The sequence below is a fragment of the Phalacrocorax carbo genome, chromosome 4, assembly GCF_963921805.1.
Source record: "Phalacrocorax carbo chromosome 4, bPhaCar2.1, whole genome shotgun sequence".
NCBI lineage: Eukaryota > Metazoa > Chordata > Aves > Suliformes > Phalacrocoracidae > Phalacrocorax > Phalacrocorax carbo.
In genome coordinates this window covers 30,228,780-30,245,569 of record NC_087516.1, presented here as the reverse complement: position 1 = coordinate 30,245,569, position 16,790 = coordinate 30,228,780, and the positions used below count along the sequence as shown (strand labels likewise).

Genomic DNA, 16,790 nt, shown 5'->3' with positions numbered 1-16,790 from the left:
AAACTACAAATTGCACCTTTGCCAGTTGCAATTCTAGCTTCTATGGTTTTCTTGGCAGTGGATCAGACCCTCCTTTTTCACATCACAGATGCCATATCCATACCACCACTTGTGCCGCGTGGTACTGGTAGCTGCCCCAGAGCATCCCTGCACATGCTGTGTTTTCATTCCCTATGTGCCAATCAGATCGTAAATGACATTTATAGAAATGCAGAGCTGACCTTCTCTGTCATGTAGCTTTTCAGATAATGTCTTTGATTTATTCTGAAGTTTCAGACTTCAGCTGGAGCCCTACAGCGACCCTCCATGCGAACCTCAGGTTTCAAATAGGTTCAAATCAAATGTTGCTAATAACTGAGGGAGAAAAACATTCTGCTTTGGTTTTCAACACCATATGCATTTTCCCTCCCTTTTTAATGTTTTTCCCATATGCTGATATCCTTTGCTTTCCTCCTCCCCTGTGTTTATCATACTGCCTGCTAGCATTTGCAGTGTGTGGACTGGCAGAGTCAGTGCTGCGTGGACTGGCAGAAGGGCTGATGAAGCCCAGGGCTGCAAAATCCGAGTTCCCACTCTGGCTGTGATGCTAACCTCTTGGACACCTGGGAGGAGTTTTGGCCTCTTCGCCTCTGGTGCGCGAATAACTTGCCTCTACCCAAGGAGGGCTGTGTGGATGGAGTGGTTCTGCAGCAGTGTGGTCCAAGCTGAGTTCAGCCTCCTAGATGCAATGAAGGGCTGAGGCATGACTGGGGCAAGGGGCCATCGCAGGAAGGGGAGAGGGAAGAGGGACGGTGAGAAAAGGGGTTGAATTGGGACGAAGGCTTAGAAATCTGCTGTGGTTGCTGGTAGGGGATGGGGCAAGAGTGTCTCAAGGCTGTGGTTAGGGACAGGTTATCTCTGCACCTTTGCGCCTGCCCCTTCCTCAGCTGATGAGCTCCTGCCCCTCTGTGCCAGCAGCTGATTTGCCAGGGCAAAGCAAATGTTTTGGTTTTTTATAACTTTAGTTTTTTACTAAGTGCCTCTTTTGTTGGGATTTTAATTCACCTTCAAATTACAAATACCATTTTGAACAGTCTTTCAGATTCTTCCCTGTTCTTTTTTACCCTTTCCTTTTAATCCAATCAGTAGCACCCAAATCACTTCCTAATGTCAGAAAAGCCAGCCCTGTTCTGAACTCGGCCCACTGTAGTGTTGACTTGGCCTTCAGCGTTTCAAGGTTGCCCAGAGGCTGGCTCCTCGCTGGCAGCTGCCAGCAGCACACACGTGGTTGCCCCAGCCAGCGCTGCAGAGGACCAAGGCAGCAGAGAGTAGGATCCTTTCCATCCCCAGGGGCAGAGATGTGCCATGTGCTGCAGGGAAGGTGTCACAGGCACCGCTGTGTCTGTCCCCACTGGACACTCTCTTCTCAAGGGTGGGGGAATGCATATCTTCTCCATAATCCCCCAAACCAAAATGGAATCAATTCTGATTTTTCACCTTCTGCTGATGTTGCTGTTGGACAATGACAGATGCCTTGTATTCTGGCCTGTCCTTCCTTGTCCCTTTTAGGTGCAGCAGAGAGCCCGATTTAACACAAATCAGATTTAAGACTACAGATCAAAATGCATGGCAGAATCCATCGGGAAGAAAGCTGAGAGCAGAATCACACAAATTTCATCCTAATTTTGGTTTTTACACAATTTTTTTTCCCTTGCAAAACACAGCCGTGGTCTGTGTAACGATATGCATTTGTACCTACTTTTTCATAACAGTCTTAATGCATGAATATATCAAAACTATTATAAAACTGTGGGTGTATAGATACATGCTTTTAGATTTATCTGCTAGGAAAAGAAGGGCCCTCATTGTTACACTATCATCTAAAGTATAAAAATAGAAGATTTTAATTAGTTTAATATCATAGTGCTGTATTTTGAGTTCTGACCCTCAAGGCACCCTATATCTCCGTTCTTTCTCTGTCTTTCACTGACAAGCAAATTAACTCTGCATATCTAGAAAATATCTTGCATAATGCAATCCTGATGCTGCCTTTTCTCTTCTTCAAAGTACCAGTTTTCTGGGTTAGCCTGTACTTCAGTGTGTGCTTCTAAAATGGCTTCACTACTCTGCCAACTCCATTCCAGGGTCTGCAGGGTTTATATCAGGTTTTTTCTGTAAATGAGCGAGAGAGCGAGCCTAAGTTGATACCAATAAAGCAGAGTAAAGTGGTAAACTTTCAACTTTCCTAAATTTTCAACTTTGTAAGACTCAGTAGAAAAACTGATTCCATTTAATTTATGACAAAACACCCAGACTATAGAGAAGAGCATCTCCATTCTCCTCTTTTCAAGCTTCTTGTGAAAATAGCTTATTTCTGGTACTAATGGTTATGCAGATGCATAACTTAAGAGGAGATGCATTCTCTCTGATGAAAAAGTTCAAAAGTACGTCAAAAGTAAGGGCTGGCAGTCTCATCTTGTTTGGCACTGGTTGCAGCTCCTGACACTCTGACTCCCCTCAAATTCAGCGCAAGTGGATGGAGGCAGAACAGAAGCAATATCAGTGAGGTTGGGCACTGCTTACCACAGAACCAGGTTGTGTTCTTCTTGGGATATCATCAAGATCTTGGACATGTGCTTTAAAATCTTTAGTCCCATGCTGGTTAGCAATTATTTTCTTTTTTTCCACAACTGGGCTTCTTCAAGTCTGACAGGAAAGCGATATCCCCAAATTTCATTTAAATGCCTTTTCTGAATGTAATAGGTCTTGGGATTCAAAGGAATTCATTCAGCATGCTCTCCTAATGCCATTTAACTTCCAGTGAAAAAACAGTAACAGGAAGAGTTGTTTTAATTAGCACATGAGTTGTGCAGCAGCTAATGTATTCCACCTCTTCATTGTTGTAAAAGGAGCAGATTTCTTGGTAGCATTAAGCAGGCAGAGAAGAGGGGTTGTGTTCTGCTCTCCATATGCGCACACAGCCCCATTCACGGGGAAGGTGTGAACGGGAGGTGATTTGTAGCTGCCTGCCATTTGTACAACACAAGCTTCTGTTGTTCTCCAGGCTGGAAAGAAACCTGGCTCCCCATTTCAAACCTGCTGCAGTGTGACAGGTAGGCACCAACCTGAGATTTTTGTTATTAATCTCAACAATAAGATGGCAAAGCAAAGTAATTTTTTAATATACATCTAAAAAAAGGAAGAACTGGATGTCAGGCTGAAAAAAGAGAGACGTGGCTTCCCCAGACATGTGGTACTTCTTAATCAGAAGTCCCAAGGAAACCACATTTTAGAGAAAACTCTGAAAATACGGCTCTTTTCCCTACATCTGTCAGCCTTAAACTGGCACTGGGCCAGTGCTTCGACTCCCAGTGTCCCCCTGCTCCAAACTGGGTCCGGAAGTGCGCTCTGCCATGGAGACTGGAAGTACACATTGATCCCCTGCTCCAGTCCTCCTCGAGATACACTGCGGTCTGCACGGTTGAACACGGAGGAGCTGCTGGCGCACTGCATGGCACACGGCGGCTCTTGTTTTGGTTCGGGTGAAAGCGATGAAGCGATGTGTCCTGTTAAACAGATGGTGAGGGCAAATGATTTCGTGGCATCCTCCAGCCCACGAGTGTGTCAGCACAAGCTATAAAGCAAAGCCCAAGCTCCAGACAGCATTTCCCTGGCAATAAGGTTCGAGCGGTGAGTGACGTTACAGAAGCTGCGCTTCGCAGAGAAAATTGCTCAAGGGAAGATTGACCCAGTAATGAAAAGCAAAGTGGGATGCACTGGGCCAGGCAAGGTGGGGAGCATCGCAGGGGCTTCCAGCCATGAAGCCCGACCATGTCCACTGGAAACTGCCCTGCATTTCCAGAAGTGGGAAGTGACAAGCTGGTTTGAAACTTCTTGGTCAAAAGGCTCCCATTAAGATAAAAAGAGAGAGAAAGAGAAGTGATGCCAACAGGAAAAGGAAACAAATATTTCTGTTCATGAGAAAAATAACTGTAGGGCCAAAAAAACAAAATTAAGAAAAAAAGAAGAGTGTGCAAAGCAAAACTTGATGTGGTTTTTGCCTTGCCTGAACTTGTTCAATGCAGGGGACTTGTGTTTGCTAGCAAAAGGAAACATTCTAGAGGTGGCTTGGCCGAAAGCAATGGCTTTTGCTGATAAAGGATTCAAGAGAGGGCAAAGAAAATATAACTACTTACATTAGCTAGGAGCTGCTTATCTCTAATGTGGCTAAAACAGAGAAAGCTTGTCTGTTGGAGAGAAGAAAAATCTAGTAATACAATAATGAGATATGGCTCTTCATTTTAATTTTCATTTGCAAATACGTATAGCCTCTGAGTTCGGAGCTAACAGGCACTGCCCTGTTTTCTCATTCCTGTGTTTTCCCATGGGCAGGGTAAAAGCACACCGACAATACAAAATCTCCTCTGAATATTTTGCCTGTGCTAGTGATAAATATAAACCAGGATTTATCACCTCAGACTTTATTTATCAACCTCCTCTGTCCAGGAGGTGTTCAGTTTCACTTTTTTCAGCTGTTGGACACTATTCCCTTGCACATAAACCAGCACAAGATCACTCACAGGAGCCATCTCTGATTTCAAGAGCACCAGTAGTATGGGGTAATGAGCTGCAGAGTGGGGTTTGAATACAGGGCTTTCACTGACAACACACAGGCTCCTCGGCCAAATGAAAAACTAAGCTTTGATCAATCAGTATCAGAGCACAGATCTTGCACATACATAACAACAAAAATATTTCTGTAAGCCATTTTGTACTCATTAAAAACAAAAAATTAATCATTTCAAGAGCTCTGTCCAAAAATATATGTGACTGCCTTAGAATTACAACATAGGAATCACCAAGGCCCAGTTCGTGTTCACTTCATTGCTTTGTGGGTTGTAATGGCATAAATCCTCAGCAGCTTGGTTTCATGTAGCCCTGCAGAAGTCCAGCCATTTCACCTGTTCTGCTGCACCAGCTGGGGATCTGACTTGGAGCCTTTCAATAATGTTCTGACACTGACTTCACTAAAAGGTCAGTGTCTAATCACCGTCTTGTAGGAATAGTTTCAGACTTCTAAAAGTGTGTATGTGTATATATTATATATATATTCTGCTGTACAGATTGCAAAGATGTCAGTGATTCAGATTAGCTATTACAAATTCCCTGTGAATTTTGAACATACCACCATTTTTATTGTTTCTTTAGTGCATAAGGATTCTGTCCTCTGTCAGTTGTAGAGGAAAGTTTGTGCAGAATCCTCCCACCCAAAAATCCAGGCTGCTTTACGACAGGTTTTGGTGACTGTTTTCAGTGCCGGGCTCTGCTAGCGCAGCACGATGTGAGCCAGCAGATACTGGGACCTGTGGGGAGACCCCATCCTCTCAGCAGGATTCTGCACACACATAGAGGTATGCTGGTGCAGGACCGGTTGCAGTACCGGGGTGGACACACAAACCACTACAGCAGCATCCCCCAGAGAAGACACTGGTGATAAGCAGGAGTGAGTGTGTGTTTGTGTGTGCATGTGGCAAGAAGGTTTATTTTGTGCTGGATCTTCTGCCACAGGGATGAGGAGTCATGCAAGAAGAGAGGCAGGCAGAGATGTCAAAACGTGTAGAGTTGTTTTGACAGGGCAGTACAAAGACCAGGTTACCCAGTTATCTCTGACCTGGATAATTCTCACCAGCAGGTCAGCTGAGAAAGCATTTTTTTCTATACCTCTGTGCAATATAGGTCCTGTAGTAAGGGAGATGGAGCCAAGGATAAGAATTTCTCTTTGCCGAGGCACCACCTGGCCACCTGGAGGGACCTTTTACATGGTCTAAATGGAGTTTGGCCTCAGTGGAAGATAAGCCTTGTATCTTAGCAGAAGTGCTTTGGAAAAATACATTAAAAGTAATAACTGTGCCACTTTGAGGGATAAGGACTTTTTTATGATAATACAGCTCTTCCCAATGTGTAGCTATTGTTTTCACTGTATTTAGCATGGACTTTTCCGATTTATCTTGTCACAAAGGTATGAAATGCATTTGGAGTCAGCAGGCTGCCAGCCAGTGCTCAGGTACAATGCCTGAGGAGCAATTCCCCTCTTCATGGCTGCTCTGCCACAAGGAGACCAGCAAACCAGCTGGCTCCTTTCCACCTGGGGCCCTTCTTCGGGGCCTGCTAGTATGGGATCTTCTGTTTGCTGTGGAGAGCAAAACATACCCTGTGCCGATGAAATTGCTGTATGATCTAGGTTACAAATGTGACTAGAGAGGTGCTGTTCACTTTGCTTGTTGTCTAGGATTTACGGCTTCTTGCTTAGCTACAAAGACTCGTGCCATGCTGAGGACATGCTGTCTAACAAGCCCTGGAGTTTCTAGAATATAACATGATGAAACTAGTTTAAAATTTCCTCCAAGTTATCCTTTTGCTACTGCTTATTATCAAAACACTTGAAAATTTTTCACTTACTCAGCTTTGTGTTTCTTTATTACTTTAGGCTGTGACTCGTCGCTGAACCTGACATCTCAGAAAGCCACAGATGCAGTGAACGATATCTTTCAGTCCCTCAGGGATATTGCAAGAGCTCGAATGAACATGAAACAGTTTAATTCCATCCATAATCCAGGCAGCAACACCCACCAGGCAAGTGGATCTTCTTTGCCCTGTGTATATTATTTCTCTAGCATGCTGTAAAAATTACAGCACTAATTTTGCTGATGTGCTAATCCTATATGTGTTCTGCCCATGTGGAAGATATTTAAGTATAGATTTTATAATTGACCTAGTCATCAAGAACTTCCTCAAATTCCAAACTCAGGCATATCCCAGACACTGTCAACAAAGAATTGTCTGAGGAAGAAATTAGGGATTTGCTCTGCAGCACTGTGATATGACATAAATGCCTGTGAAAGGCAGGGCTAGGTCAAGACAGTCCTGGACTCAGACCTCTCATGGCATAGCAAGGCAGGATGCCCGCATCCATACAGCAACTATATTCCCATGAATTTTCTCTCCCATCTTGATAAGTGCGAGAGGCACTCCCATTTGTAAATAGGTGAAAAATGCAGCTTTTTTTTTCTAAAATATGAGCATTTGAACTATGATATTACTATAGGTCATCAGGACTAATATACAGTGGTTTTCTCTCTCTCTCTGTCTCCCCCAAAGTGTTTCAGCCTTTTCAGTTAAAAATAGAGTTTTACAATGGAAAGCACATACAGTGATTTAGAGAGAGACTAAAGCCTTGAGCCAGAAAAAAATCCTTCCAAACTCTTAAGTATGCAGTGGACCAGCAAAGGGTTGTAGTTCAAATTAAACACTGCTTTGTAACAACAGGAATCAGGAGTGTTGCGAAATGTCACTGGAAAGCTAAGGTGGAGAAAACCTGTTATTGAAGTCTGCTGGCACTTAGGACCAGTCTGGTGTCTGAAATGGGGAAAGTTGTTAAACACCTAATACAGTTCAGTGGTGAGGCAGTTGGATGATAAGAAAATATCCTCTAAAAGTTTACTGGAAGTGTAATTAGCATCAGTATGTTCTTTGGATGTAATGCAGGTTGTTTGCTTAGGGCTAAGTGCTGGAACGCAGCAAGGGATGTATTAACACCCTGCAGCCCCCTAATCTGGCTATGCAACGGATTTAATTGCTTGAATAGGACCAACCTTCTGCTGAGGGCAGTTCAGGAGGTTTAGAGTAGCAAAAACAAGCAGGCAGTGCAGTGTTTTTTTCATCATATGTACAGCTCTCCACAATTGGGCCTCTCTTCTGACTGGCAGGGGTTAATAAATGTTTTGCGTGTGATCAGTTTAGCTCCTCTGAAGTAGCACCCTTCCCATGGCCATACTCATTCCCTGCCCGACTTAGTGCTGTGGGAATGGGTTTAGCCTACAGATGTTTTTCCGCTTTATCTGTTAGAAGCTGGGAAGCCTCCATTTCTTGTTAAGACTCAGAAAAGGTTTCTATATGTAAGTGGGAACTGGATAGCCTCTTAGAAGGATTTTTTTGTAGCACTGAAGTTTGTCTTACATAAAATGATGAATGAATTTTTTCATCAGGTCATCAAACCACTCCCTGTAGCAACCATGCAAAAGGAGAATATTTATTTTGCCTGATATTGTAACTACTGTTCTTGTCCTTTCATATTGATCTCAGGTATATTCTTCCCTTCCTCTGTCTTTTCTCCTTCCTCCTTCCTTCCCTCCCTCTCATTTTCTCATTCTCTTTCTTTCTCTCTCCTTTTCTCTCTCCTTTTCTCCATATAATCTTGTCTGAGGTATGTCCCATAACCACCAAACTTTTTAACAACTGTTTGAAACACCGTTTGTGCCCCGCCAAAATTTTAAGTTGATAAAAGTTTCATTATATGAGTTATAATTCAATGCAGCTATTGGGGGTTGTATAAAAGATAAAGTTAAAACTCCCTAAAAATATAATAGACGAATTTCAAGTCATAAAATATTTTGAAAACATTTGGAACTATTATAGCTAAAAAAAGGTAAACGATCGTAGTATCTGCCTTCTAGTACCTCTGTAGATGAATTGGATCATTTTGAAGGTCACTGAGTTTAGGTGCTGACAATGTAGACATGCAAAATCATAGCACATTTTAAACATCTTTTGAGTACATAGTTTTGTCTGAAGTCAGATAATATTTTTCCTTTAATTTCATGCAGTAAGCCTCTGTGTTTAACTGTGATTTGATATCTACTCCAGAAATATTTCATTCCTAATGTCTTTCTGTTCCTCATCCATGAAGATATTAAACAGATTTTTATACATAGGACTTCATGCCTGCATGTGTATTTTCAAACAGTTGTTTATTGCGTGACTAGATTTGACACAAATCTTGGCATGTTCCCCTAAAAGATCCTGCAGCTCATGTCTGCTGTGATTTGCTTTGTTGGCTCAATTAAAAATTATGCACGTGTTGTGAGAAGAACTAGATGAGTTGTATAAATCTTTGTTGACAGGACTGTATTCAAAAGCTGTAAGTTCTGTTTCTCACTGTGAAGTGTTGGATGAAAAACATTTCTTTAATTACTCCAGAAAATTTCAATTTCAAGCCAAGTGGCTTGCTTTTTATTTTCCATTCATTTTTATGTTTATCTTGCATGATGTCTCTTGTAGATATCATCTTTACAAAATGAATGATGTTACAGTTGATTCCCTTAAGAAATCTAGGGAATGATATATACCTGGGTTAGTCCCAAAGGAAAACAAATGTACTAATTTGAAAGCTGCTGATTTTCGAAGGCTGTTGTGCTTCCTGAAAAGAAATGTGGTTCTGTTGCAGTTTGGGTAAAGTTAAAAGCAGCAAAACAAAACTCTATTTGCAAAGCAAGTAAGGTCAAATTTTCATTAAAGAGCATCTTTCCATGAGTCATTAAAATTTTTATCTTAGAAACTTTTTCATGATGTCAGAGTGGTTTAGACCTTGGTACGGGAATGTGGAAATTTCTAGGCTACTAGAAATTTCAGCACAGGTTGCAGAGTGGATCCTATGGAAGTGGATCTTCCGGGATGCTGACCATTGTACCTTTACATGTTCCCTTTTTCCTGGTCCCTAACTTCTCCGAAGCTCTGACATGCATGATATCCGTGGGCTTGTTAGGCCTATTTTCTCAAGGTTTGCCACAGGTGGAAGTATTATGTAGAGGCCTGGCCGTAGAAGCTGAAGGGCTAACAGGGACTCCTTAGCTCTGCTCTGCCATGAGGGACAAAGAGGCAGGTTGGCCTCTTCCCAGCCCTGCTGATACCCAGGCTTCAGTGCTGACATGACACCTGTGGGAAGGCAGGAGTGGTCAGTTAGCAACCCCTCCTAAAAGCCCCTTGTAAGTGTTCGTAAAATCATTACAAAGGGAATGAGATCTTCTGGGTGCATGATGGGCAACGGAGTACCATCATTATTGCTATCCCTTTCTGTACTACCTCCAAAAAGATTCCAGAGAAACTAGAAGCCCCTTTTCTTCCTTGCCTCCCTTTACTCATATAATACACATGAGGCAGAGTAAATGTGTGGCCGCCTTCCTGTCTTTTCAGTTTGGTGCTGTGCTGGTGCACACCATTTGCAGTCGAGGTCACAAAGACCGCGGCTGCTTCAATAATTTTTAACTCTTTGCATGGTTTTCTTTCTAGGATAATTAATTTTGTTATCTTTAATGGAAATAAATTAAAATAAAATGTTTAGAAGAGCAGTTGCACCAAGTCTAAACAGCTTTACTCACAGTGCATTGTTCTTTTTGTGCAGGCTTCTTACAAACCGCTGCTGAAACAGGTAGTGGAAGAGATCTGTAATCCTGATCGACCTGATCCTATTGATATTGAGCATGTGTCATCAGGCCTCACGGATCTCCTTAAAACTGGATTCAGCATGTTCATGAAGGTAAACCAGGCTTCCCGAGCTCACCTGGAAGATTTTCCTGAGGTCATAGCATCATATGGCCATAGCTGATTTTATGTATTTGAGTTTATATTATTCAGCAGAACTTAAGGGGCAGTTACAAGAGTTGAATGCTTTCAGGGGGTCAGGGAATAGCTTGAGGCACCTCATTGCAGGCACAGTACATCTGGGTAGCACCTGCTGAGCAAAACAAGAGGAATGGAGTAGACTGGACACCTAGATAGGGGTGGTGCTGGACACCTAAATCAGGGTGATACATCTGGGAGGAGGCAATGTGTCTTTGCTAAAGGGAAGTCTTATCTCACATAGCTTTTGGAGCTCCTCAGAGAGACCCAATACACAAATTGATAAGCGAGTGCCAGTTCATATAACCTACCTAGATTTCCAAAAGGTATTCCACAAGGCACCTCATCAGAGGATTTTAAGGACACCAAGTAGCCTTGAGTTAGGAGAGAAGTAAGTATGAACAGTCAGGTCTCACAGGGGAGGAAGGTCATCAGAGGACCTCCATATTCAGTGCCTTTTCTATAACTGGATAAGGTTCAACTTGTAGTGGGGAGGGAGGAAGCCTGTTAGTCAGAAATTGTCCTGTGGATACTCTTAGCATGTTTTAAGACAGTCTTTCTACAAGAGCTTACTCTGCTTTACAAATTAACCTGTACTAAGTGTTCGTTAAATGTCTACAGAGACGAAGTGTGGAGTAGCTAGCATGCTGTACATTCAGCTCTGCTCTGCTGCATATCCTGAGTTCTCCACTGAAGAGTATTATGTAAGAGTATGAAGTATATTATGGCAATATGTACCTGTAGGCACCTGCATCTCTGCTAGTAAGAAAAATACCATACAGTATGGAATATATAACAGATGAGCAAGTGAACCTTATGTAGGATGAATAATTTATAGGCATCATCACATACCTCACAAATGTGTCCATGCTTGCTCATTTATTTTGTAGCCTGGCTTGTTGGCAAGTGCTCGATTATTACGTGATTGAGTTTCTGACCAGCCCCTATTGCTCACACAAGAAGATCTTCTCCACTTACTGCACCATCAGCACTGTAATTATTTCATGAGCTTCCTTATATTTTTATTTCTTCCTCAATGTCTGAATATAAATGCCAACTCACACGAACGTGCTTTGGTAAGTGGCAGACTCAGACATGCTTATGCAGGACAGACTTTTAAAGATACTTCTTGTCCAGAAGTTGTTTCTCTGGTGGATGTGCTTGTTTTGAAGCCTCGGGAAGGTGAGGGGAAAAGGCCTCCCTGCTGCAAGGATTCCTCTTTTGGCTGCTGCTCTAGAACACACGTGGTTTATGATGATCTGAGCTCAGTAGCATTGATACCAAGTGACTTGCATGGCAGTCTAGTTCATAGTGATCGATGTGTTTTCCTTTTTTCCAGTTATTCAGCTAAATTAATTGGTTTCTGGTTGGTCACAAATACCAGATGCATTGGTGCTGGTGTCCTGGTTGCCAGACATAGCCCTTGTAGGGCAGTAGAAGTTGTTTCTGCTGACTTTCCTCAGAGGAACAGGCAGTGTTTTGTGATCTGCCGTGAGAACAAAACTGTCTTCCGCCCCCTTCCTGCTTCAGTTTTAGAGTTTTATTGACTTCTGTCACCCTGCTTTCCCATCTCCCCCTCTCTCTCCAGCAAAGAGCACTCTAACCGTCAGCATCCTGAGGAAATGCAGCAGTGGTAGGCTCAGAGCTAGAGAGAAGGCTGAGGTCCATCTGGGATGCTCTGCTACCTCAGGGGACCATTCCTCCTTCTTCCTTCAGCCTCCTTCACTCAACGTAATGGCTTTGCTTTTTTTCTTGGATAGTCTTTCTGATTGCCCAGGATAACTGTCCCAATTATTTTAACACATGGCATTTTGAACTGAAAATGAATTTCACTTGGGGATCTTTGCAAAATTCAGATTTCACAGTAAATGCAATCCAGAGGTCTCAGAAGTGTCCCAAAACAACTGAACTTTAGAAGGATCCCAGAAAATACACATTGCTTTTGTTGCAGTCCATTTCAGTTCTTCTTCTGTATCACAGAAATGAGCTGTGTTTAGCTACATGCAGCCAGTTCCTTCAAAAGAGAGAGCCTTGGGTGGTTGTATTATCAAACGAAAAAATCTTGGCAGAAACTTGCATTCTTAACACAGCCAAATATTTTGTACCCAAAGTATTGTCCTCCCTCAAAACATTTGTGCATAGCATAACAAAATTACAGATTCCAAGACCCTTTTCACTGCAATTTTAATTTAATTTAGAGTTTGCATGCCTAATAGTATTTTTAATATGCATTTCTGGAATTTGTGGTTTGAACTTTAGTCTTCTGAAAAATAATAAGTTTTATATAGGCACCATATGTTTGGATCTAGGTTTATTTTGACTGAAGGAAATTATTTGTCAAGGCATTTTCTCTTTAGTATTGCCATGAAAGCTTGTGTTTTCTGATTAATGCTCTTATATTGGGTGTCCTTTCAGTGTGTCCAACGTTATGCATGCATGTTTATGGTAAGTTCATTGTTGCTAGGAAAGATATTAGGAAAGAGAGGCTTTATTCAATAGCAAGCTCCTGAAGTTCGAGCTCTTTGCATATATCTTGGGCCATTCAGAAGCTTCGTGAGATGGAGTGGAGCCATTTGCTTTGGTGACAGGGTTAAGAAGAGCAAAGATGCATGAAAAGGAATAAAACAGTAATTCCTGTATTACCTTGAAGTGCCATAGCAGAGCATTTTGTCAACTTTTATCTTCACAATCTTTGTGAGCACTTATTTCTTTAACCTTGTGTCACTGCTTACAGCGATTATGATGGCATCAAATACTCCAATATTTTAGCAAGTAATACCTCTATCTGACCTGCTTTGTAAGTAATTATTTAGGTCTTAATTAAACTCCTCATGGTGTTTGTAATAGGAATGGACTTTTTTTCATTTGAGGTTGACACTGTGTCATATGCGGATAGTAAGGAGTGAGCAGTCTGATGTGGGAAAGCACATAAAGAAAGCCTTTGTGAGCTCTGGTGTATCCATTTAATTGGTCTGTTGGTGTAAATGGAAAATTGCCCAATATCACACCATAATTGCAGGACACCCTGCAGAATTGTAGTATATATGTTACCTGTGCCATCAGTTCAATGCAGATGGCTGGCAAAGTGGGGGCGATTAAGAGAATAAACAACCCGTACACAAATACTCAGCTCACTAATACATCTATCTAAGGCTTTTTGTACTGGTTTCAAACTCCTGGGGAATTGAAGAGTTCCCTGTCTGGGGAGCAGCATTGAACAGGGAGCCCTGTGTAATCAAAGGCCAGCTAGCCTGGAGAGAGAGCACGCCATCCCTCGTGCGCTTGCTTCAAAGGGAAGTTTGCCAGTCAGAAAGCCTGACAGAGCTGCAGGATGAAAAACTACCCAAAGACTAAATAGAGGGCAGCCACAAGGAAGAGACGAAGAGCTGTACCCTCAGGAGCTGGAGCCACAGGGATCAAAGATAGCTGCCATGGTGGTGAAAGCAAAGGAACTACACTCCGCCCAAACACGGGTTGATGACCGCTTTCATTCTGTCAAGTGAATGCAGTCAAAAACCTACGCTCGTGGAGGGAGAGGGGGTGGAGATCTAAAAAGGAGCAAGTTAAACTGTTCTCACTGTCACTTTTCAGAGCCAAACATTTGGAGTGTTTCATGCTCGAAGGTGGTGTGACAAGAGCAATTGCAGGGGCTCCATTGACATCACTCCCAAAGACTGGAGCAAGGCGTTGTCAGGGGAGTGTGTTTGGTCAAGAAAGAGAGAGTTTGCTATGAAACAGCAATGTAATCAAACTTCTAGACGTGGTTAAGAGGAAACTGATGTAAAGCATCACCTTCACATTTAAAATTAAAATGCAGTTTTATAAAGTCTTAACTGAAATGTAATGTTTGTGCCATTTTAATGTTAATTGGGGAAAAATTAAACAAGGATTTTGTTTGAGCTGAAATTCCTCTATATTAGTTACAACCAGTCAGAAGTATTGAAAACTCTGAAGTGAAACAAGCTAGGAACTGATTTAATACTATAATGAACCTGATTTATTTTCATTGGATGAATTCTAAAGGATTATTCACTGGACTGGTGCAAACACATTATTTATGATTCTTTCCATTGCTGACCTCAGGCAGGGATTCTAGCATGTGTAGGCTGGACTACTTGCTTCTCCTGGGTAGTAATTTACCCCTCAGTCCTTAAAGCTCCATGCATACATGGATCCAACCTGTGCATCCACCCAAGTCCTCTCCTCCCACTCTGGGGAAGGGAGGAAAGAGATAAGGAATGGAGGGAAAAGCTCTCAGACCTCATGAGAAACTCCTCTAGGTTTCAGTGGAAGCCATGAAGACTCCATTTCCCTGGAAACGGTTCATTAGTTTTAACTGGGTGTCATCCCCATTGAGTTCACTCTCAGCTGCTACAGAAACCAGCATTCCATGAATATTTCATTCTGAGCTTCCTCGTTAGTCTTTCTTCAGCAGCTGAGGGAGCCACTCATTGCTAGACCATAGGTTTGGAGTTGGAATGAGCAACTACAAGTAATGCTTTCCTTCATTTTACAGGTGAATCGCCCTCACCCTGGTGATCATCCTCTTCTGATCATCTTTATGGTTGGTGGAGTGACAGTCTCCGAGGTCAAAATGGTGAAAGATCTGGTAGCAACACGCAAACCTGGTACCCAGGTAAAAACAGCTCTAAATGTACAGTTCCTTTCTGAACAAAGACTAAGAAAATTCATCAGATAATGTTCCCTATAGCAGTGGTACCAAACCTACACAAAGCCACAGCCACATGAACAGGAATGGTGTTAGGATTTTGCTGTGAAACATCTGTAGGCAACAAGTGTTCAGGCACCAAGGGTCTGTTTTTTACACGTTAGAGTTAGCAATAAAAATTCAAACTCAGGTTGGAGAGTTCAGAACAGACTGGCATTATTCTGAAGGAGCTTTCATCATGTCTCAAAAGATAAATTTCTTGGTATTCTTTATAAACAGAAACATTTGCTGCCCAAAAGTCTACAGGCTCCCTGGCAGTGCATCTACAGGACATAGCGCAGGGACGCTCAGAAGGAGCCTGCCAAGGATCTGGGTACCATCTAGTGACATATCAATGGTGATCCTGCAGACAAGTCAATTGGAATTGCTGAGGAGCAAGATAAATTAGCCTGGATACAGCTGTACTGCTTTCTGGTCCAGGCCAGGTATCTCTGATAGGTATTTGACCACTAGATGCCTTAAGTAGCCTGAAGCAGGTGATGTGGAAAAAGCCCCAAGTTTCTGCGGCCTTTGGATGGGGCTATTGGACTCCTGGAAGGAAGATGATTCCCATGGTGAAGCTTCAGTAGTGTCCGTGCAGCTCATCTTTGCCTCTTCCACTCTCTGGCAGCAGAACGAGACTACAGCAGCTGTCATCTGAATGGAGTGGGGAGGGAGAAGAGGAGGATGGATGGGCTGTGGTGGCATCTGAGATGTTAAAAATCCTGTTAATCATTGTAATCATTGTAATCAATGTAAAAATCATTGTTAACTGTGGAGAAGTGTGTACAAGAGCAATCAGGTATCTGCTGAATAGTGCAGACATACAGAGCAATCTAAAAACTGCAGAGAAGTGCTGTGTAACCAGCTGCTTCATAAACATAAGTCTAGTTTCCAGGGTGGCTTGTAATCATCTTGTTTTCAATTCCTATTGAATGCAGTTTTGATTAGTGAGAAATTGTTAGCAAAATGGGGCCAACCAAAGGCTGAGCGACCCTGGTTTTGACATGTTTTACACGTTTTAGTTGTCTTTGCAAGGCAGTCTCTAGCAGTATTTTATAAGACAGAGTGTCATTTCTAGCGGTGTTTTTTTGATCTGATAACACGTTTCTCCCCAGTTAGCCTATTGGTAATCTACTCAAAGCAGTGAATAAAATTCTTTCTCATCCTGAAGGGGGATTGAGTTGTGACACACTGATGGACAAGTTAATCCACACCCGAAATGTATTAATACACCCTGAAAGATAAGCAGAGGGTTAACACGTGAGTTGGTTAAGAACTATGCAGGGAGATTTTTGACTGGCTTTCTAGAGGGACTTGAGGCTTGACAGTGGTGACATGGGATCTGGTGTTGCTTTGCTTTGGCTTAACCCCAGCAGCAGGTCACCCTCTGAGGCAGATTCCTAAAGAATTTTAAGCTTTTACTGCATCTTGCCCTTTGTCCAAATGTGCTGTGTTAGAGGTGAAAAGACTTGGGGGGAGAGGTGGGAGGAGGAAGAGAAAGAAGAAAAGAGGCAGTTGTGCAAGTCTCTCTCATAAAAAAGTTTATAAGTTTGTTGGATTTACCTGGATTTCTGCACTATAGCTGTGAATATGTGCCACCTGTTTGGGATTATTCTCTTTTCAAAAACCCAGGCATTTGTCTAAC

The 16,790-nt window shown here is 42.4% G+C and overlaps 1 protein-coding gene across 3 annotated transcripts in view; it reads left to right on the top strand.

The window, feature by feature from the left end:
- Window positions 1–16,790, top strand: part of SCFD2 (sec1 family domain containing 2) — a 206,202-nt gene that overhangs the window by 185,344 nt on the left and 4,068 nt on the right. For 2 of the 3 annotated variants that reach the window (XM_064449433.1, XM_064449432.1), the window contains exons 6-8: window positions 6,467–6,636; window positions 10,217–10,351; window positions 14,951–15,070. In XM_064449433.1, the coding sequence (XP_064305503.1) occupies window positions 6,467–6,636; window positions 10,217–10,351; window positions 14,951–15,070 (425 nt within the window). The remainder of the gene's footprint in view (window positions 1–6,466; window positions 6,637–10,216; window positions 10,352–14,950; window positions 15,071–16,790) is intronic. The other variant, XM_064449434.1, reaches the window with a different exon arrangement.